At 41.4% G+C, this 23,983-nt stretch overlaps 1 protein-coding gene across 1 annotated transcript in view; it reads right to left on the bottom strand.

The window, feature by feature from the left end:
• The window catches only part of pmepa1 (prostate transmembrane protein, androgen induced 1), a 76,821-nt gene extending 53,119 nt beyond the window's left edge, over window positions 1-23,702 (bottom strand). The window contains exon 1 of the mRNA XM_021568436.2: window positions 23,317-23,702. Within this exon, the coding sequence (XP_021424111.2) occupies window positions 23,317-23,422 (106 nt within the window). The 5' untranslated portion in view covers window positions 23,423-23,702. The remainder of the gene's footprint in view (window positions 1-23,316) is intronic.
• Between the last annotated feature and the right edge of the window lie 281 nt (window positions 23,703-23,983).

The raw sequence follows: 23,983 nt of genomic DNA, 5'->3' as shown, positions 1-23,983 counted from the left end.
TGTTTAACACTGTGTTATTTAAAAGTTTTGATGTCTTTACTATTATTCTACAATGTAGAAAATAGTACACATTTAAGAAAAAGCCTGTGAATGAGTAGGTGTTCTAAAACGTTTGACCGGTAGTATACATTTGCAAAAATGTCAAAAAAGCTGTTTTCGCTTTATCATTATGGAGTATTGTTTGTAGACTGATGAGGATAAACATTTAATACATTTTAGTATAAGGCTGTAACGTAACAAAATGTGGAAAAGGTGAAGGGGTCTGAATACTTTCCAAAGGCACGGTACATGTAGAAAGGACCCTTACAACAGATCTACAGTAGCCTACACTCAGTTTAGATCTATTCAATCCTAACCCTCACCACTAGGCCATAAAACTCTAACCTGAACTTAGATCAGCTCTTACGGGTCAGCTTTAGCCTTCATTGCTAAAGTAGTAGCCATTTGTCCGAGACAGTCTGGCTCAGTGTCAGACAAGAGTCCGGGGCTACTAGCCAGCCAGCCACTGTAGTTAATAATTCAATTACAAAGAGACACCACCTGTAAATGGGTATAAAAATAGAGAGGGCCCTCATGTGATCTAAGTTACTTTTACAATGGAATGCTCCGTTTGCCTTGCAGCATTGTGCAATTGCAGTGCGTTCTGTGTGGTGCATAATTTGGATATATTGAACATACGCATCAAATTATATGTACAGACGGCTTGACAGAAAGGGGTAGCAGGTGAATGTTGAACTTTTGTTGCACACATATCCAGATGATGCTGCATACCATTGTGAGCAATGACGCTGTAGGTGTGTTTGAGGCCTTAGGCTAACGAATACAAAGCAGAAAGACGGCCATTTCTAAATAATCTGGGGGACAACAAAAATATTTTCAGCGCAAAGCTCTGTCTGAACGCCCACTCCCGCCCGCAGCGTGAAAAATGCAGACCGTGTAGCAATGATCTCTATCAGGACCCGCAGGTCCTGTGGGCATCCCACGGGAATGCAGCCCTCTACCCCCATGTGATCTGTGACTTTTATACTGGGCGGCGGGAGAAGGTTAGTGTGACTGCAAGTGTATGCTGTAGAGGAGGTAGGGGTGGCAGGGAGGGGGCTTGGAGTGACAGAGGGAGTTTGTATTTATAGAGAGGGAGAACCTCTGCTTAACAAGTGTGAGAACTTGTGCCAGATGGGCAGTGAATGATCCTTTGGTTTTAAATGGGAAAGAGAAAGGGGTGGTCAGTCGCTTAACAAAGGTGTACCCGATTGAATACTCAGTGGGGTCCGAAATTACTGACACCCTCGATAAAGACTAGGAAAAATGACTGTATGAAATAAATGTTTCAAATACTGAACTACACAGCTCAAAAAAAAATAAAGGGAACACTAAAATAACACATCCTAGATCTAAATGAATGAAATATTCTTATTAAATACTTTTTTCTTTACATAGTTGAATGTGCTGACAACAAAATCATACAAATTTGATTTCCATTGATTTTTATCAACCCATGGAGGTCTGGATTTGGAATCACACCCAAAATTAAAGTGGAAAACCACACTACAGGCTGATCCAACTTTAATGTAGTCCAGTCCATAGCACCAATGCCTTTCTCTTGCAGGAACTGCTGACACACTCTAGCCACATGAGGTCTAGCATTGTCTTGCATTTAGGAGGAACCCAGGGCCAACAACACCAGCATATGTCCTCACAAGGGGTCTGAGGATCTCATCTCGGTACCTAATGGCAGTCAGGCTACCTCTGGTGAGCACATGGAGGGCTGTGCGGCCCCCCAAAGAAATGCCACCCCACACCATGACTGACCCACCGCCAAACCGGTCATGCTGGAGGATGTTACAGGCAGCAGAACGTTCTCCACGGCGTCTCCAGACTGTCACATGTGCTCAGTGTGAACCTCCTTTCATCTGTGAAGAGCACAGGGCGCCAGTGGCGAATTTGCCAATCTTGGTGTTCTCTGGCAAATGCCAAACGTCCTGCACGGTGTTGGGCTCTAAGCACAACCCCCACCTGTGGACGTCAGGCCCTCATTACCACCCTCATGGAGTCTGTTTCTGACCGTTTGAGCAGACACATGCACATTTGAGGCCTGCATGAGGTCATTTTGCAGGGCTCTGGCAGTGCTCCTCCTGCTCCTCCTTGCACAAAGGCGGAGGTAGCGGTCCTGTTGCTGGGTTGTTGCCCTCCTACGGCCTCCTCCACGTCTCCTGGTGTACTGGCCTGTCTCCTGGTACCGCCTCCATGCTCTGGACACTACGCGGACAGACACTTCAAACCTTCTTGCCCCAGCTCGCATTGATGTGTCATCCTGGATGAACTGCACTACCTGAGCCACTTGTGTGGGTTGTAGACTCCATCTCATGCTACCACTAGAGTGAAAGAACTGCCAGCATTCAAAAGTGACCAAAACATCAGCCAGGAAGCATAGGAACTGAGAAGTGGTCTGTGGTCACCACCTGCAGAACCACTCCTTTATTGGGGGTGTCTTGCTAATTGCCTATAATTTCCACCTGTTGTCTATTCCATTTGCACAACAGCATGTGAAATGTATTGTCAATCAGTGTTGCTTCTTAAGTGGACAGTTTGATTTCACAGAAGTGTGATTGACTTGGAGTTACATTGCGTTGTTAAAGTGTTCCCTTTATTTTTTTGAGCAGTGTATATTGTATGCTCCAAAAAAAAAGGCAAACTATATTATTTTATATAAATACAATTGCTCCGAGAAAGATTTGTATTACTTGTTAAACAAAATCTCTATCAAAAAAAATGTAGGGGTCAAAATTATTGACACCCCTCACCTTGCGAGCATAACGACACTGAATGTTTAAATGTTTTAAAAAGTTGGAAAACACATTGGAAGGGATCGTCGACCATTCCACCATACATAATCCTTACAGATACTTGATCTCATTTGTTTGGGCTTATGGACCCATGTCAATTGAAACCACAGGTTTTCAATGGGTTTGAAGTCTGGAGAGTGAAATGGCCATTGCAAAATGTTGATTTTGTGGCCAATTAATCATTTATTTGAGGATTTTGATGTGTGGTTGGGGTTATTGTCTTGCTGGAAGCTCCACTGGTAGCCAAGTTTTAGCCTAAAATATCCTGGTAATGAGGAAAGTTGATGCCGTTGCCGTTGACCCTAACAAGGGTCCCAGGATTTGCGTGGTGTGCGTAGCCAAAGATATCTATTTTCATGTCAGCCAACAAAAGTAAACACCTGGAGTTTGCCAAAAGTCATTCTCTCCTGCAGATAAATTCTCCAGGTGATTATGTTTTCAGTTGAAAAGTGTTTCCATCAAGCATCTTTAAAAATATTGTTTGGTAATAATTGCAACCGAGTGATCGAAGAAACCCTTCCTTTAAACGTTGATATTTTCCAAATTGGCCAGATGTGCTGGTGGACCAATCTAACTTTCACAGAAGACTCGGAGGGGAAAGAGAGAAACAAAACTCAAGCGGTTGATTCAATAACAGACAACTGCATTCACTAATGCGAGCAGACATTTAGTCTCTACTCACCCAGGTTGATCACATGCACATGCTCCTACACAAGCACACACGCACCACTGTTATTAGTGCCAGACAGTGTCTGAGTCGCCTCCCACTGTCTGCAGGCTCCATTCATGCACCACAGTCGTCAAACAGGGACGACCCAGTCACACTTGACGCATCGACTTCTCTCCTACATTATTTTAGGGGATCCGCCATGTTAATCCGCTTCTCTCACTGGGGTCTGGGTCACAAAGAGAGGAGCAACAGTCTCTTAATATTACTGATCTCTTCCAAACGGGTTGGCGAGCTTCTTCGTAGTGTGTGTGTGTGTGCGTGTGTAGGCAGGCTAAATAAAGCCAGGGTTGCAGAGCAGAGAAGCTGTGTGCAGCAAGCAGAGGGCCTAGATACTGTCACTGGGGTGAGTCTGCAAAAACCTGTGATGTGGTTTGCGCACGCATATTGCTATAAAAATATATGAATCCAAAAATGAACATGGTAAAATGGATGCCCTCGTATAGAAGAACAATAAGGTGCAGTCTCCGTTGGGCTCCAGGCAGGTTGATATCTTTCATTCTGTTTCATCCTCCCTCTCACTCGTTTGGATGTTTGGATGGGAGATAACAGCTCTCTTCTCTCTATGTAATAGTTAAGGTGTTGAGTGGGCTGTGTAAAATGGAAAGAGGGAGGGGCAGCTGGTGGAGCAGAGAAGCACACAGCCGAGTGCTTCTCATTGTTGCGGTTACAGTGGTACAGTCCTGTATCCCACAGACCCCCAAAGAATTTACAAAATGTTCCGAGTGGATAGGAATAAGAGAAACACAAAACAGAGGAGGGCGAGGGAGTGAGTTGTTTTGTGAAAGAGGAAATCGTGTTTTTGTTTGGGATAATTTGCTGAGCGGCAGAACACCTGTGCAGAACACCTGCACAGACAAGGCTCTACCTTTGCAGAGCACACGCCCCTTTGCCCTTCCTGTCTTCAAAAGTGCCCTTTACGATGGTGGTATAATTTTCACCCAATGTTTTTTTAGGAGTATACATTTTTTGTTTTTGGTCTGAACTCACTGCCTGCAATCATTGTTAAATTCTCATCTATGCTTCAGAACCAAAATGTTGCACATCTTGATTGTTGACCATTGACCAATCATCAGCATTGGCACACAAAGGCGGGCTCACATATCCAGATTAGTGACCAGAAAGAACTTGTTAATTTCCCCCAGTTTTACCTGGCAACATTTATCATCCATATAAAATAGTTTAGCAATCTACTATTATCCAATTTGATTGATCATTTTCAGATATGCCTAATTAGGGTGGCTACTGGCTATATGACTAAAGAAAAGAAGCTGTAAAATTGCACTGCCTTCAATATTATGGGAGGAAGATGTAACATATTCTGGCAAAGAACAGGGCTACCCGGCTGGCAACGAGCAACCTCCGCTGGCAGGGTGCCCTCCTGCAACATCCACTTAGTTTGCTACAGGTAGGCCATACGATTTTGCTTGCTCTGGACTCGAAAGGGAGTGACACACACACACCCCTTCAAATTAGTGGTATCGGCTATTTCAGCCACACATGTTGCTGACAGGTGTATACATTTTGTTTTAGCACACAGCCTTGCAATCTCCATAGACAAACATTGGCAGTAGAATGGTCTTGCTGAAGAGCTCAGTGACTTTCAAAGTGGCACCGTCATAGGATGCCACCTTTTCAACAAGTCATTTTGTCAAATGTCTGCCCTGCTAGAGCTGCCCCGGTCAACTGTAACTGCAGTTATTGTGAAGTGGAAACGTCTAGGAGCAACAACGGCTCAGCCACCAAGTGGTAGGCCACACAAGGTCACAGAATGGGACCGCTTAGTGCTGATGCGTGTAGCGCGTAAACATTGTCTGTCATCAGTTGCAACACTCCCTACCGAGTTCCAAACTGCCTCTGGATACAATGTCAGCACAATAACTGTTAGTCGGGAGCTTCATGAAATGGGTGTCCATGGCTGAGCAGCCACACACAAGCCAAAGATCACTGTGCGCAAAGCCTTTCCTGTTTCAGCAAAACAAAACCCTCATGCACAAAGCGAGGTCCATAAAGAAATGGTTTGTCGAGATCGGTGTGGAACTTGACTGGCCTGCACAGAGCCCTGACCTGGGATGAAAGCCTAATTGCCCAACATCAGTGCCCGACCTCACTAATGCTCGTGGCTGAATGGAAGCAAGTCCCCGCAGCAATGTTCCAACATCTAGTGGAAAGCCTTCCCAGAAGAGTGAAGGCTCTTATAGCAGCAAAGGGGACACCAACTCCACATTAATGCACATGATTTTGGAAGATGAGATGTTTGAAAAGAGCAGGTGTCCACATACTGTATATTACACACACTACATGACGAAAAGTATGTATATGACAGTAGGTATAAACAGTATAGGAATAGCAAAGGTGTACAGCAGTAGTTATACAGGATGAGCCTTGGCTAGAATACAGAATCAACATATGAAGTAAGTAAAACAGTATGTAAAAATTGTCAAAGTGACCACTGTTCAATGGCTATGTACATTACCTTCAGAAAGTATTCATACCCCTCGACTTATTCAAAATGCTGTGTTTACAGCCTGAATTCAAAATGTATTAAATTTATTTTTCCACCCATCTAAACACAATCCATACATCCAATACTCCACAATACTCCATTGCTGATATTTTAGCAAATTTACTGAAAATTAAATACAGAAAAATATAAATTTCTATAAGCATTTAACACACCCGAGTCAATACTCTGTGGAATCACCTTTGAAAGTGATTCGTCTTTAAGAGCTTTGCGCATCTGGATTGTACAATATTTGCCTATTATTCTTTCAAAAATTCTTCAAGCTCTGTCAAGTTGATTGCTGATCATTGCTAAACAGACATTTTCAAATCTTGCCATAGATTTTCCAGCTGATTTAAGTCAAAACTGTAACTACTCCACCCAGGAAGATCCACGGTCGTCTTGGTAAGCAACTCCAGATCTGGTCTTGTGTTTTAGGTTATTGTCCTACTGTCACATGCGCCAAATACAAGTGTTGACTTTACCGTGAAATGCTTACTTACAAGCCAATAACCAACAATGCAGTTCAAGATGAGTTAAGTAGACTAAAATAAAAAATAAAAATAAAAAGTAACACAATAAATAGGCTATGTACAGGGGGCACCGGTACCGAGTAAGTGTGCGGGGTACATGTTAGTTGAGGTAATTTGTACATGTAGGTGGCGGTGAAGTGACTATGCACAGATAATAAACAGCAAGTAGCAGCAGTGTACAAAAGGGAGGCAGGGTGTCAATATAAATTGTCCGTCTTATGGCTTGGGTGGGGGTGGAAGCTGTTGAGGCCAAAAATTCTTGTGAATTTGTCTCAAAGTGTTTGTTGGAAAACAGGTCTTCCTCTAGGATTTTGCCTGTGCGTATAGCTATATTCTGTTAATTTTTATCCCCCAAAAACTCCCTGGTCCTTGCCAATGACAAGCATACCCCTAACATGATGCAGCCACCACCATGCTTGAAAATGAAGAGTTGTACTCAGCGATGTGTTGTGTTGGATTTGCCCCAAACATAACGCTTTGTATTCAGGACAAAAAGCTCATTGCTTTGCCACATTTTGCAGTTTTACTTTAGTCCTTTGTTACAAACAGGATGCATGTGTTGGAACATTTTTATTCTGTACAGTAACTTCAATGTTGTTGATCCATCCTCAGTTCTCTCCTTACACAGCCATTAAACTCTGCAACTGTTTAAAATCACCATTGGCCTCTTGGTGGAATCTCGGAGCAGTTTCCTTCCTCTCCGGCAACAGCGTTAGGAAGGACGCCTGTATCTTTCAATGTCTATTTATTTTACTTCAATTTTTTTTTTTACCTACTGTATACCGAAACAGTGCACTTCTTTGCCAGGCATTGAAAAACCTCCCAGGTTTGTGGTTGAATCTGAGCTTGAATTTCACTTCTCGATTGAGGGACCTTCCAGATAATTGTATGTGTGGGGTACAGAGATAGGGTAGTCATTCAAAAATCATGTTAACCATTATTATTGAACACAGAACGGGTCCATGCATCTTATTGAATACTTACTGACTCAAGACATTTCAGCTTTATTTGTTATTAATTTCAAAACATTTCTACAAACAAAAATCCACTTTGACATTATGGGGAATGGAGTGTAGATCAGTGACACAAAATCAGGCACTGTACATAGATAGAGACTGCTACCCTAAGGTTTGAGTACCGGATGTTGGCCGGCTAGTAACAGTAACTAAAGTTCAGGGCAGGGTACTGGGCGGAGGCCAGCTAGTGGTGACTATTTAACAGTCTGATGGGCTGGAGATAGAAGCTGTTTCAGTCTCTGTCCCAGCTTTGATGCACCTGTACTGTCTCTATTTTGTACATGGTAGCGAGGTGAACAGGCTGTGGCGGCTGAGGTCCTTGATGATCTTCTTGGCCTTCCCGTGACACTGGGTGCGGTAGATGTCTCGGACGGCAGGCAGTGTGCCCCCAGTGAAGCGTTGGGCTGTCTGCCCCACCCTCTGGAGAGCCCTGCAGTTGCGGACCGTGCAGTTGCCGTACTAGGCAGTGATACAGCCCGACAGGATGCTCTCAATGGTGCATCTGTAAAAGTGCCTGAGGGTCTTAGGAGGCTGAAGAAATTCAGCTTAGCCCCCGAGGTTGAAGAGACGCTGCGGCGCCTTCCCCACACTGTCTGTGTGAATTAATAATTTCAGGTTGTCAGTGATGAGCACGACGAGGAACTTGGAGCTTTTCACCCTCTCCACTGTGGCCCCGTTGATGTGGATTGGGTGTGTTCTCTTGGCTATCTACTGATGTCCATGAGCAGCTCCTTTGTTTTGTTGAGGGACAGGTTATTTTCCTGGCACCACTCCGCAGGGGCCCTCACCTCCTCCTTGAAGGAGGTCTCATCGTTGTTGGTAATCAGGCCTACTCCTGTTGTGTCGTCTGCAAACTTGATTGAGTTGGAGACGTGTGTGGTCACGCAGTCATGGGTGAACAGAAGGGGGCTGAGCAAACACACTTGGGGTAGGCCTGTCAGGAAGTCCAGGACCTAGTTGCACAGGGCGGGGTTCAGACCCAGTGCCTCTAGTTTAGTGATGAGCTTGGAGGGCACTATGGTGTTGAAGGCTGAGCTATAGTCAATGAACAGCATTCTTACATAGGTATTACTCTTATCCAGAAGGGATGGGGCAATGTGCAGTGCGATGGCGTCATCCGTGGATCTGTTGGGGCGGATGCAAATTGTAGTGGGTCTAGGGTTTCAAGTTAGGTGGAGATGTTATGATCCTTAACTAGCCTCTCAAAGCACTTCATGGTGATAGAAGTGAGTGCTACAGGGCGATAGTAATTTAGTTCAGTTACTTTCACTTTCTTCGGTACAGGAACAATGGTGGACATCTTGATGCAAGCGGGGACAACAGACTGGGAGAGATTGAATATGTTAGTAAACCCTTCAGGCACATGCTCTGAGAACAAGGCTCGGGATGCCATCTGGACCGGCAGCCTTGCGAGGGTTAACACGCTTAAATGTCTTACTCACGTCAGCCACAGAGAACGAGAGCTCACAGTCCTCGTGAGCAGCGGTGGACCACGGCAGCACTGTATTTTTTCCTCAAAGCTGGCAAAGAATCTGTTTAGGTTGTCCGGGAGCAAGGTGTCAGTATCCGCGATGTGGCTGTCTTTCCCTTTATAATTGATTGCATCCAAATTGGCCATTTTAAATTGTTAGTATTCATATATTCAATAAATATAGTACCCAACATTCAATTAGGGCTAAACTTATTTTTTTTACGAGTAAGACACGACGAATCCACAGATATTACTTTTGCCACCCACGGACCCCCCACACCAAAAACATGTATATAGTATCAGTTTTCTATGTCTGGCAAGTAGTATAGAGCTGTGGCTTGGAGTATTGTTTCTTTATCCTATGTAATGTATTCTCAAAGAATTGTGAGGGTTTTGTTCCCCCTGTTCGGAGAAATTTGTCATTGAAATTGTCCTCACCACTAGATAGTTAATTGGCCACTGCTGAAGTTGGGTACTGCCCAGATTATGCATTAAGTTTGTTCCTAAGGAAACCCATAGATGAGAATTCAATGGTGAATGTGCGAGCCTCTAATTTTCTACTTTGCTTCTATGATGATGAGTACTGGATTGGAATTGTGTAGGATGTGAATGATGAAAACATTGAAGGAAAGCACGCATCTAAGTAATCCAGCAAAGTCACTTTCTTGGCAAAACAAAGAGGACACACGTTTTCTTCCAAAAACAAGCATCATCTGCACCATTAGAGTAACAAACACTGCTACTTGGCCACCAAAATAATTTGGGATTTTAACATCATCACTGCAACAGGAGATGCACTGAAGACAGAAAAGAAAGTGAAAGAATGAAATTAATAATAAATAGTCCTGTTTTTTGTTTTCATACGATTTTTCTTTGAGATCTATTTGGACAAATACATTCTCCCAACTGTAGCTCTTAATTGTACGTGTATAAACCATTATCATTTAAATAATACGTTTTGAGTTAACATTGAGGGGAGGGGATTCTTCTTTTTTCACCTAACAGCAGGATCAGCACCATCTAGGGGTTAGAACCTGGTATTATCAGGTTGTGTGATGGGACATAGACAACTTCTCTGAAAAGGGAAAAATAAACAGCACCAAATTCGCTGAGAATACATTACATAAGTTGAATAAATATTTATCCAAGCCGCAGCGTCATACCACTTGTCAAACCATAGAGAACAGATACTATATACTTGCTGTTGGGTGGGCTTGGTATGGGGTCTTGGAGGTCCGTGGCTGGCTTTTGAACATTAATTTTGATTCTTCACGTCTTAATCATTGTTAAGAAGAGGTTTGGTCGAAATCAGACGTTGGGTACTATATTTGCTGAATATTCTATGAATCCTATAAATTATATGGCCAATTTGGGTGCATTCAATTAATTTCAAAGAGGCCAAATTGTATTTGAACAAAATGTTGCAGGTATGCTTATCTTTATCTGTTTATAACTACAGAAACCATTTCAGAACAATTTGAGATGGTGGGTGTCATAGCTTGCTGAAATCACATGGAATGACCCAAAATGCTATTGAAATGTCATTTGCCATCGCGCGCATGTGGATTTTGTCCAGTCACACCAGATGTGGTCAGGACAAGCAGGTTGAAATATCAAAACGAACTCTGAACCAACAATATTAATTTGGGGACAAGTGAAGTATTCATGGATATTCAGCTAGCTAGCTTGCTGTTGCTAGCTATTATGTCCTGGGATAAAAACATTGGGTTGTTATTTTACCTGAAATGTACACAGCCCTTTTTTCTTTTACTGGATCTTTGTAGAATTTTATGCCATTTTAAGTCACACAAAATCGTGTGTTCCCTACTCCGACAATTCATCCACAGATAAAAGGGGAAACATAGTTTCTAGTAATCTCTCCTTGTTCAGTCTACTTCTTCTGTGGATTTTATATGGCGGTTGGCAATCAACTTTACAGTGCATTACTGCAACCAACTGGACTGGAATGTTCAACTTTCAATCACCCACACGGGTATATGCTCCTAAAAACCAATGAGGAGATGGAAGAGGTGGAACTTACAGTACATCAAGCATCTAAAATAGAACCAAGGTCTATTTTAGCGCCTAGCTACGCAGATGATCGCTGACGCGCAAGCAGTTTGAATTCAATTATTGAATAACATGTATATGTAAATGTATTTTGCAACACTCACTCATGCAAGGAGACCAGTGTGGTCAGCATGTAAGAGTTTCCTGCACCAGTGAGCTCGGGACAGACACAGCTGTAGGCTATCTGCGCAAGGGATAAGAGGTAATCAGGTAGGCCTATTTTATGACATTACCATTGGATCAGAGCATGACATTTTTCCCTTTCACGCTGAGTGATTATCGAAGGGAAAGAACTGGAAAGATTTTACAAATATATTGAGGATCTATTGTCAATATCAATGGATGTAAAAACAGACTTGTTTGTTTGCTGTTTGAGGTAAAGAAAACATTACTTTGAGAATCTCCACAGCTCATTAGTGGTGGTGTATTAAACCAATCAGAAACACCATCAGATCCACAAGTGGGCACATTTATATGCATACATTTGCGTGCAAGCCAGGTAGCCTATAAACCTACTTCTATGCCTGGGATGCAAACTGGTGAGGGCCCAAAAAGGTGACACTTTTTTTTGTTGCACTGAAACATGCAAAAAAAAATCCCTGCTAGGGGGAAATGCAGGTTTTAACTAAGTAAAAAACAAAGAATATGATCTCTCTCTTTGTGTAAAAGAAAGTGGTTAATGTGAACCTAACACAGCTAAAAAAAAAATTAAGAAAGCAAACCAATGTTACTTGTTGCCTAGACTTTACTGCAAATGACACTCAAGTCTTGATAAAAAAACAATACACTAATATTGCAGTTAGGCATGACAGCCTCTATAATAGAATGCTTGTAACCAGACACAAACACTACAGGAAAAAAACATCTTAAAGTAGAAATAGAATGAAACAAACAGGCATTATATTTTTGCTCTATTATAGTGCCCACTATAGACATTGATCAAGTGCACAAGGCTACATGTGTGCAAAAATAACAAATCACTGACTAACATTTTTATAATCCCCCCTCACTCACACACACACACACACACGTGTTACTGTCAAGTTCAACACAACAAAAACAATATATTTGGGCTATACTTCACATTATTACATTGCACACTTTCTGTCTGTGGACATCTGTTCTACAATGTGCCAGCAGAGCCGGATACCCTTTGTTGGCATAATTGATCTCTTTCAGGCAGAGAGTTCACCTGGCATACCCCTTGCCTCTGCAATGGATTAGTTCACTGAGCGTGCCATATACATATATATATTTGCTACTGCTGGATAATTTTAAAAAAATATCTCGTTGGACCAATAGCCTATCGACCAAACAATCAACCAGTCGACTAGTTCAACATGCACGTACAGTGGGGCAAAAAAGTATTTAGTCAGCCATCAATTGTGCAAGTTCTCCCACTTAAAAAAATGAGGCCTGTAATTTTCATAGGTACACTTCAACTATGACAGACAAAATGAGGAAAAAAATCCAGAAAATCACCTTGTAGGATTTTTTATGAATTTATTTGCAAATTATGGTGATTATGATTTTTCAACGCCGATACCGATTAAATCAGACGATTTTTATTTATTTGTAATAATGGCAATTACAACAATACTGAATGAACACTTATTTTAACTTAATAGAATACATCAATAAAATCAATTTAGCCTCAAGTAGATAATGAAACATGTTCAATTTGGTTTAAATAATGCAAAAACAAAGTGTTGGAGAAGAACGTAAAAGTGCAATATGTGCTATGTAAAAAGCTAACGTTTCAGTTCCTTGCTCAGAACATGAGAACATATGAAAGCTGGTGGTTCCTTTTAACATGAGTCTTCAATATTCCCAGGTAAGAAGTTTTAGGTTGTAGTTATTATAGGAATTATAGGACTATTTCCCTCTATACCATTTGTATTTCATTAACCTTTGACTATTGGATGTTCTTATAGGCACTTTAGTATTGCCAGTGTAACAGTATAGCTTCCGTCCCTCCCTGGGCTCGAACCAGCAACACAACGACAACAGCCACCATCGAAGCAGCGTTACCCATGCAGAGCAAGGGGAACAACTACTAGAAGGCTCAGAGCAGAGCGAGTGATGTTTGAAACGCAATTAGCACGCGCTAACTAGCTAGCCATTTCACTTCGGTTGAAGTCATAAGCAGTGCAATGCTTGACGTACAACAAAGAGCTGCTGGCAAAACGCCCGAAAGTGCTGTTTGAATGAATGTTTACGCACCTGCTTCTGCCTACCACCGCTCAGTCAGATACTTAGATACTTGTATGCTCAGTCAGATTCTATGCAACGCAGGACACACTAGATAATATCATCAACCATGTGTAGTTAACTAGTGATTATGATTGATTGTTTTTTATAAGATAAGTTTAATGCTAGCTAGCAACTTACCTTGGCTTACTGCATTCACGTAACAGTCTCCTTGTGGAGTGCAACGAGAGAGAGGCAGGTCATTATTGCGTTGGACTAGTTAACTGTAATGTTGCAAGATTGGATCCCTGAGCTGACAAGATGAAAATCTGTCGTTCTGCCCCTGAACGAGGCAGTTAACCCACCGTTCCTAGGCCGTCATTGAAAATAAGAATGTGTTCTTAACTGACTTGCCTAGTTAAATAAAGGTATAAAAATAAATAGGCGCCCAAAAATACCGATTTCCGATTGTCATGAAAACTTGAAATCGGCTCTAATTAAAATCAGCCATTCCGATTAATCGGTCGACCTCTAATGCACACACTAATATCCTCCCTTTCTCTCGGTCACTCTTTTCCCAGAACTGAATAACCCAAATCAATTCTAAATTCCAAAAAAAGTCTCCCCAGTCTGGCATTCTGGCCAGCTTCAGACAACAAAGGACATGCATGTTAGTGCCTATCCCCCTAGGGCTGGGGGCGAGGGAGCAGGGGTAGAGGCAGAGGGGGGGGGGGGGGGGGGGGGGGGGTGACTGGATGGGAATGGAGCCCAGGACTACACTGATAACAACTGAAGGGGGTGGGGAGATAAAGCATTATACAGCTCAGAGCTCGATCTGCTTGCTTGTGGACCCTTATTCCCTGTACTGTACACAGGCAAGTCCTCACAGGGGCCCCCAATGGTACCCACAGATAGAGCTGTAGGGGGAGAACTGAAGGGAGTTAAAGAATCTGATAGTCTTGATAAGTAGGGTGAGTGAGTAAGGTCTGTGGTCAGGACTCACTTTGTGATTTTTCCCATGTTGCTGGCAGGTTTTGCCAGGTCTTGTGTCTTCCACCTAATTTCCAATGCAAATGGATGCCGGTTGGCTAGCTAGCTCACGCACAGCCGGTGTGTCAGAGCAGATGAGCAAGGACTTCAAAGGGAAGAGGCTTGTGTTTTTTCAATGACTGGGCAGTGAGTGGTACTGATGAGATCATTGGTTTTGGCTGCGGCCTAGTTCGGTAACCCATGGAGATGGGGTTAGGTGGGTGGGGATGGTGTACACACAGGGTTATAGAGTGACTAAAATAATCATACCCTGCAATTACTGTACATGCAGGATCCGGGGAGGGAGGTCAATTTGAAGGTATGAGCAAATAGTAGACTCCCAAAGTTACATTCCTTCAACCTGAGTCAGAGATCTTGACTCCTGGTAACGGTTATGATATAATATAGAAATGAGGGTTTGATTAAAAATGGTTTCACATGAGCAGTCACACAAGGTCTGGAATGAAATGGTGCAACACTCTTACTTTCACCCTGACCCAAGTTCAGAAAGTATTGTACCTCCCCATTTCACATCTCCGTTTCAAAGTGTTTTCGTCCATTTCATGACCACTGAACATGACCCTGATGTTGCTACATTAGGGTAAATTATAATTAAACCCTCTATTAGGCCTCTGTAACCAGAATAGGTAACTTTTGACTTGCTCCTAATGAGGAAAAAAAATATTCCTCCATTTACAAAAGAACAACATGTGTAGAAGGCATAAGAACTAATGGTAGCCTAACCATTAACAGGTTACTGCCCACCTCAAAAAATTGCAATCAAACCACTGTCATTTCATTGAAGTAATTGTGTTGGATTAACGGTTCATTTTATCCGATTCTAAAATAATCTAAACACTAAATGGCCAACCATTGTCATGTTTGCACCTGACTGAAAAATAATGGAAAAAGGAGAATAGCACTGTGTGGGAACAAGTGAGAGAGAGAAAGAAGAGTGAAGGAGGGAGGGAGTTACTGAACAAAACCTGTATCCTGTCCAATGGAATATTCCTCATGTTCTCTTGAATTAGTAGCAGATTTGATTCTCTGTTTTCTTGGGTATGAGGAGAGGGGGAGTTGGGGTAGGGGGGCGATGTGAGCTAGACTTTCCTGGGTGGTCCGTCTTGTCACTGCCTGGGCCTGTTCTATGCCGGCCAGACGGTTACAAATCATAAATCATTTGTTCTTCAAAACAAGTAAATAGGAAGTGCTATTCCAATAAACATAAAATGGTGGGGATTGTGTTAGCGGCACTGAAAAGAAGGTGCCTGATAGTTGAAATAACGCTTAGGATGGCAATAGCTTCAGTATTCCATTTCACAAGACTGTATCCAATTAATCATACTACATCCTATTTAGTACATGTTTAGTGTACCCTATGCAAGAATAAAAAGATGTGCAGTATATAAAAACGTGTCATAATTGGGGTATGCCTTGAATGACAGGATGTCATACTTAATTTAGCCTTTTCCTGTAGTAGGAATTCACTGTACACTTTTCAGTAAGAGAATCACCCTTTTTAGACCAACAATTCAATGCAACCAGAAAAGGGGACGGCTGTAAGAGCAAAAGTGAACAAATGGTGGTCGATAACATGATGGAGCAATAGAACATTTCCTTAATATGGATGAACAGTAGCATGTTGGCCTAGTGTGTAACTGTAGTATGTAGGAGCTTACTGCATACATTATACTAACAGTATGTTCTAAGTAGTAGAATGTAGGCTATATGTAGTACAAGGTAAATACTTTCAGTATGAGAATCCCGACACAGCCAATGGGGTGACGTTCCCCACGAGACACTGAAATGTATTTAGCCAGCATTTAAGGAGGTTTACAGCATGACAAGAAACACACCAAAATAGACCTAGTGGTTTCCAAAAACAGAGAGCGATGAAGGACAGTCTTTGTTGCTCACCCAAGTCCAATTTGATCACAATCAAGACTGTACTTCACAATAAGAAAGAGCAGAATAGATTTTAATTTAAAATCACCTCAACCTCTAAGCTGCCGCGCTCTGATTCCAACAAATCTGCCAACCTGCAGATGTGCTCTGTTCTCTAAAGAATGACAGTCACTTGAAATTCAGACCTATGAGAGCTAGTCAGACAGACTCTCTCCTTACCAACGAAAAGAGAACAGAGAAACAAGAGAATGCATGAACAAACACCTCTTTGGGGGAATATGGGCTCCTGTGCAGATTGCTCAACTGAAGACCTGCTAAGACAGAGAGAGAGAGAGAGAAAATGGTGTCTAACGCAGAACATTCCACGGTCTGTGGTTGGTTATGTTCCCCGATGCCTGTTTTCCCAACCGTCTTCAGAGTAAGGATACAGGAAAATTAAGTTGTGTGCCAGACTCCCAGCCTGGTTCACAGGTGTATGTGTGTGTAGGTGTACTGTGTGAATTCCCCTTTCAAAAGAAAAGCCCTTGCTCTTAAAAACAGTATACAACCCAAATTAAATTAGAGTGGGCACAATACTAGGCCTATTTAAAAATTACATTATTTAGCGACAAATGATTAGGCCCATCTTGACTGCACTGGATCCCTCCTTTCTTCAAACTTGTGTGAATAGCAAGAATATGGACAGAACCCACACCGTATCATATTATTCATTATCAAATGTTACAATTGATTGAGATATGAATTCTCCATGGAAATTAGTGAGACAACCATCCCTTGCCCAAGGCCCTTCCTTGTTTCCAATCCTTCTGAGAATTTAAGGTTGAATTAATGTTTGTAAGCCTCATTAGCTTTGGCGAGACTGACTGCTCTGTTGGTTTCACACCTCCAAGGCATTATTTTGACGTATATACCAAACTGCTATTAGTTAGTTGGTTGTAGAGCAGTGTTTACTGTGGCTTATACCCCAGAGGACATTGACATGCCTATTAGATTGTTTTCACATTGACAATAGCAAAGGGACATTTGAGAGGTTAGTCAAGAGGTATCAATTCTCGAGAGCCAATACTGTTGTATAAAGTTGCAAAATTATAACGTCTCAAGAGCTACCTCCGGAGGTTGTGCACGACACTCTCCCAACAGTTGCCCCCCTTCCGATCAGGGTAGTGTATTGTCTTAGTTGAGCTCAACACTCCTACAGCGTAAATGATAATAGCAGAGCAATGTCTTTGAAACAGCTGAAATGTATAGACATTTTGGTTATATTTGAGACTTGTTTTATTGAGTTTTTACCTGAAATTGCAGTAACAGCCTGTTACATTCTGAAATTGTCACAGTAGCTGCCGCCTGCCGGCTGCATTGAGCTTACGTAAATCTATGGAAGCCCATTTCTCTCAACAGTTTTTTTTATGCCAATACTATAAAAAAAATTGATAGTAAATCATACAAATCTGGGACCAGATTTTTTTCTAATCAGGACATATGTTTGTTTTTTTTAACTCCTGGAAAAACTCCTTAGCGAGGATAAAAACAAAAAAACGGTTAAACAAATCATGAGGTGAATCAGTCAAAATAACTTTGTCCCTCTTTTCAACGCTTGTGTAAATATTTTTTTATTAAATCAAATGAAAAGTGCTAGGGCAAATAGAGAGCAATAGTAATGGAATCTTTTTGTAGACACTTACAGAAGCTAACTCCGCCATGGCTTGTTGGACAAAGCCTATGGAGAAATTGTTTGTTTTGGATAAACATAAAAAATAAGGTCTGCAGTAAACCAAGGCTTAGATCTTATATATTTTGTTTTATGAGAATCTCATCAGCTAATATTACTATTTGTGAATTTTGATGCATTTATGTAATAAAAACAAGTAAAAAGGTTGCAGCCTGAAACAAACAATATAACATCCTTGCATTTTCCTTCGAGCTGGGAAGCAGAAAGCTCACTAAGCTAACTAGCTCTTTGGTGGACTGTAGTGTTAGACTAATCTGCGTGGTCGACATAGTTACGTGAAAAAATGTATGACTAATGTTGTAGTTCCATTTGACAGTTAGCGACTCGCTAGCAACTCGTTAGCAACTGACATTTTGAGCACATAAAGGCTTCATAATTCATGTCACGTTAACTGACTAATATTATCTCATAGAACAAAATGAAACATAAGATCTCCTAAGCCTGTGTTAACCTCCGACCTTATTTTTGGCATATATCCCAAAGCTCCATTCCTTTCCCCATTAATTTCGCCCATAGGAATGCTCAATGAACTAGAGGTAGAAAATGCTAACTAATGTCCGTTTTTTTAGGACTACAAGCTGGCAAGTTTATTACACGTTTGTGGCAGCCCTGATGTGTTAATTTCTACAACGTGGACAGATGGAAATTGCCATACAATGCTACAAATGAAGAAACATAACCTATATGGATGATCTATATGTATTTTATTTTTGGGTGGTGGGAAAGTCCCCAGTGAATTATACCCAAGTTCTCAGTAACAATTAGATTTTACCACAAAGCCTTATGATTTGCATGATATTGATAAAAAATGATTGGTTGGTTGTAATGTTAAAAGATAGGTCTACTGTAGTTGTATATTCGTATTAGAGGGGTATTGTTCATTTTGATATGCTAACATTACTTGATGACATGCTGTTAGCTTTAGCTAGCAGTAACTCTGTGCTTTTGTCTTGAAGTAAAAATGTCTACAGTCAAAGAAAAAAAGTCTTGACATGCTTGTGAATTGTTGCATTATTAAAGAGATTAATATGGTTTTGTTGCAATAATTACGTGTAATATGGTAGACGCATGAAGAGTTGCTTGCATAACTTTAGCTAGTAGCTAGCTATGTGAATAGTTTGCTTGGCCTCCTGGCTAGTGGCTATGACATTTACAGTACTTTTGAGCTGCGATGCAAGAACGTATACCGAACCCTCTCTCGGCTCGTGACATTCCCGTCGCTAATGTAAATAGAAAAGTGTATAGTTGAAGTCGGAAGTTTACATACACCTTAGCCAAAAACATTTAAACTCAGTTTTTCACAATTCCTGACATTTAATCCAAGTAAAAATGCCCTGTTTTAGGTCAGTTAGAATCATCACCTTATTTTAAGAATGTGAAATATCAGAATAATAGTAGAGAGAATTATTTATTTCAGCTTTTATTTCTTTCATCACATTCCCAGTGGGTCAGAAGTTTAGATACACTCAATTAGTATTTGGTAGCATTGTCTTTAAATTGTTTAACTTAGGTCAAACATTTTGGGTAGCCTTCCACAAGCTTCCCACAATAAGTTTGGTGAATTTTAGCCCATTCCTTGTGACAGAGCTGGTGTAACTAAGGCAGGTTTGTAGGCCTCCTTGCTCACACACACTTTTTCAGTTCTGCCCACAACTTTTCTATGGGATTGAGATCAGGGCTTTGTGATGGCCACGCCAATACCTTGACTTTGTTGTCCTTAAACTAAATTGCCACAACCTTAGAAGTATGCTTGGGGTCACTGTTCATTTGGAAGACCCATTTGCGACCAAGCTTTAACTTCATGACTGATGTCTTGAGATGTTGCTTCAATATATCCAAATAATTTTCCTTTCAAGTGATGCCATCTATTTTGTGAAGTGCATCAGTCCCTCCTGCAGCTAAGCTTCCCCACAACATGATGCTGCCACCCCCATGCTTCACGGTTGAGATGCTGTTCTTCGGCTTGCAAGACTACCCCTTTTTCCTCCAAACATAACAATGGTCATTTTGGCCAAACAGTTCTATTTTTATTTCAACAGACCAGAGGACATTTCTCCAAAAAAGTGAGATCTTTGTCCCAATGTTCAGCTGCAAACCGTAGTCTGGCTTTTTTATGCCGGTTTTGGAGCAGTGGCTTCTCCCTTGCTGAGCGGCCTTTCAAGTTGTCGATATAGAACTCGTTTTACTGTGGATATGGATACTGTGGATTTTGTACCCATTTCCTACAGCATCTTTACAAGGTCCTTTGCTGTTGTTCTGGGATTGATTTGCACTTTTTGCACCAAAGTACATTCATCTCTAGGAGACAGATTGCGTCTCCTTCCTGAGCTGTATGACGGCTGCGTGGTCCCATGGTGTTTATACTTGCGTACTACTGTTTGTATAGATGAACGTGGTACATTCAGGCATTTGGAAATTGCTCCCAAGGATGAACCAGACTTGTGGAGGTCTACAATTTGTTTCCAGAGGTTTTGGATGATTTATTTTGATTTTCCCATGAAGTCAAGCAAATAGGCACTGAGTTTGAAGGTAGGCCTTGAAATACATCCTTAGGTCCACCTCTAATTGACTTAGGCTAATTTACATAATTTATCAGAAGCTTCTAAAGCCATGACATCATTTTATGGAATTTTCCAAGCTGTTTAAAGGCGCAGTCAACTTAGTGTTTGTAAACTTCTGACCCACTGGAATTGTGATACAATGAATTATAAGTGAAATAATCTGTCTGTAAACAATTTCTGGAAAAATGACTTAGTTTGTTAACAAGAAATTTGTGGAGTGGTTGAAAAACGAGTTGTTGTCATCACTCCAATCTAAGTGTATGTAAACTTCTGACTTCAACTGTATGCACATATTATGTAAATAGAAATTTCACCCCCATAACTCTATTCAGTGAGAATAAGCCCTTAAAAGGCAAACTCATATTTCACTTTTTGGGGGACAGACCGAAAGCGATTAAAAGAAAACCTAAACCTCTGCCTTTAGTATTTGTATAATGGGAGAGTATCGTTTTACGATGAATTAAAGGATCACACTCGCTATCTCGAGCAGAGTGAAGTCTTTTCTGATTCCTCTTGGAGTCTGTCTTCAAAGCACTTGCTGGGAAGGAACCAGAGCCTCGACAGAATCAAACGATCATCAACAGGAATTCATCACAAATCAAGAAACAATTCAGCCCTCTAGTCTGGGCAGTGAAAAATAGCCATAGAAGGTCCGTTTTTATCAATGACTTTATTTAGGCTAGATAACTTGGTATAGTGCATCAAACGCTCTTTTCCACCAGTGTTTATTATCATTGCATCGAATAAATAGGGTACATTTGACATTTTTGTCATTTAGCAGACGCTCTTATCCAGAGCTACTCACATGAGCAATTATGGTTAAATGCCTTGCTCAAGGGCACAACGACAGTTTTTCATCTAGCCGTCTGGCCTGCTCTGGGATTCAAACCAGCGACCTTTTGGTTATGGCCCAACGCTCTTAACCGTTTAAAGGCTACCTGCCATGAAATTGTTAAGCAGTATTTGGAAGCTTAGAAATATACAGCTTCACTGAAGAAATAGGGGGAAAAGAGGAGTGTGTGTACTGAATAAGTGCATTGTATAACGTTGTGACAAATATCATCTTAGATTGAGAGGAAGTGTGGGTTGTCGAATATCTTTCATTGGCTTTCTGCTCTTTAGAACACCAGACAGCACCAAATCGAAGCTTGAGATGAGCTCCCCACCACCACCCACACAGTCAGATAAGCGTTGAAATTGATTTCAACATATTCTTTTAAATGCTCAGAGAGATAGAGCATTCCCAAATAGGCTGAGTTTTTGAGTAACAGAGGCAAACAAAGTGAATAACCTAATTCTGGCCATGGTATTTAGATTTTCCATTTATCTGATTTTGAAGCTTTGTCATCCACCACGTCTCGTTCTTTCGGGGGGCTGTCTAGACAAAACGCAGTGGCTTCCTAATGCATTTGTTTCTGATAATGGAAACACTTTCAGACATGCACCTTTTACACTTCATCTTCAGTCAAGACTGCCCTACCACAGAGAAACAAAGCACTACAGACAGGATACAAGAAGCCGCTTTTATTATGGGGAAACCAAGATCAGATCACGTTCAAAATTCCATAATTGCACCGGGGGGGGGGGGGGGGGGGGGGGGGATGAATTTTGTCTCTTTCCTGGCAAAAAATATTTTTGTGTGGAAAAGAGGAGACTGTATGCAGGAGACATGAGCTCACAGTCCATTACTTTGAGGAATTCAATATGTCCAGATCAGTCCCAAGATATCCAGACTGGTTGTCTCTTTGGGAAAACTCTCTTATCAAACCAGGGACCATCTCTCGTTCTTTTTTATCCCCTCCATCTCTAGACAAAACATAATGTAGTTCTTGCAGGCAGAGCTTAGCACAACTGTCATTATAGGAAATTCCACTTTACTCCTAAATTAGTTTGTGACTATATCAAATCTCTATTATAACTGAATGACCTTTTCCGAGTGGATTTAGAAGAGACGATACTAATACAATTATTGTTAATGTCTAATAATCACCCCTCTACTCTAATTAAACTATTTCATAAATAAATATAAATAAACATATTTATATTTGTAAACCGATTTATTGTGTTTTATTAATTCATTATGAATCCCTGGTAGAATAATCAATCTACTGATTTAAATATGCAAAATGTTGTGATAAAGAAAGCCTCTCATGCCACCATTAAATATTTGGCCCACTGTCTGCATGGTATGATCAAGATTTAGGTTTACAAGATCACTCCAATAACCAGAATTAATTAATTTGCTTTCATTGTCCATATACATACACAATACATGTACACAGTTTGTATTATAAAATGTCTTCACTGAGCCACCTTTTATGGAAGTATAATTGACCTTATTTAGAGCCAATTACTGGAAATCAGAGATAGCCAGACGTCTGGCCTGCACAAGAGTCAACTTTGTTATGACGACCAGATAAGCTTTCATTTCATCATGTCAAACCACGGCAGACAGTCTAGACCTTTTTAGTTGACAAAAATCCCCAAGACAAAAAGTAGCTGTGACATGTTATGGCTGAGAAACGTTGCACATAAAAACCGGGCAGTCAGCCAGACATTTTGCTGAATTGAAAGCAGAAAGAGCTTGGATAGATAGCTAAGCTAGCTAGCCTACCAGCCACGCAATGGAAGTCTGCGAGACCTAACAGACAGCTTAGCTTGGTTGACAAGCTTGGTCATTCGAAGTGGGAAAGAAAAGTACAGAAAAGTAGCAGCTTGAACATAACAAAAAGTACTTACTGATCTCCATGCTTTGGAATGAAGTCGAGCGTTTGCAGTTACATGTACAGGATACATTGGTCTGGATGGCCGCTGTACCGTTTATTAGACCCATGAAGTTGAACATTTAAATCTGGAAATGTAGGAGAAAAACGTTTCGAAGATCTCTCTCCAGTTCACTTCTCTAGCGCGCGACGGTGCAGAAATCACATAAAAACGATATTTTCTTTCTTGGTAAATTCTTTGCGGGTGGAAGTCAGGGGTCTGGGGTCACAGTTGCCTTCGTCCTCCCCCCCTCCCCGGGCCGCAGCCTGCCGTCGGTACTCCAGTATCTCCGATGTTTGTGAACAGCTTGTGCTACTTTGTATCCGTCTGTCTGACGGGCTTCTGAGCTCACCTCATTCAAGTCCAAGTCGGCTGAGCTCCTCTTGGGGCGGGGCTTAGAGGCAGACAAGGTTACGTCAACACCAGACTTGAACTGGCAAGAGTGACAGGATGTCTGGCCAATCGAATCGCAGTCTGAATGCCCACACAGTTTATTGTAGCCAATGTGCATTGGAAGCTGCATATTAGATTCAGACAGTAATTTTCATTCGATTTGGAAAAGAAAATCAAACTGAAACACCAGTCATACACTGATCAATTTAATATATTTTAATTTTAGTGTTCAAAAAGAGTAGTAACATGC

The sequence above is a fragment of the Oncorhynchus mykiss genome, chromosome 17, assembly GCF_013265735.2.
Source record: "Oncorhynchus mykiss isolate Arlee chromosome 17, USDA_OmykA_1.1, whole genome shotgun sequence".
Lineage (NCBI taxonomy): Eukaryota > Metazoa > Chordata > Actinopteri > Salmoniformes > Salmonidae > Oncorhynchus > Oncorhynchus mykiss.
Note: the sequence above shows the minus strand (reverse complement) of the source record. Positions and strands in the feature narration are given on the sequence as shown.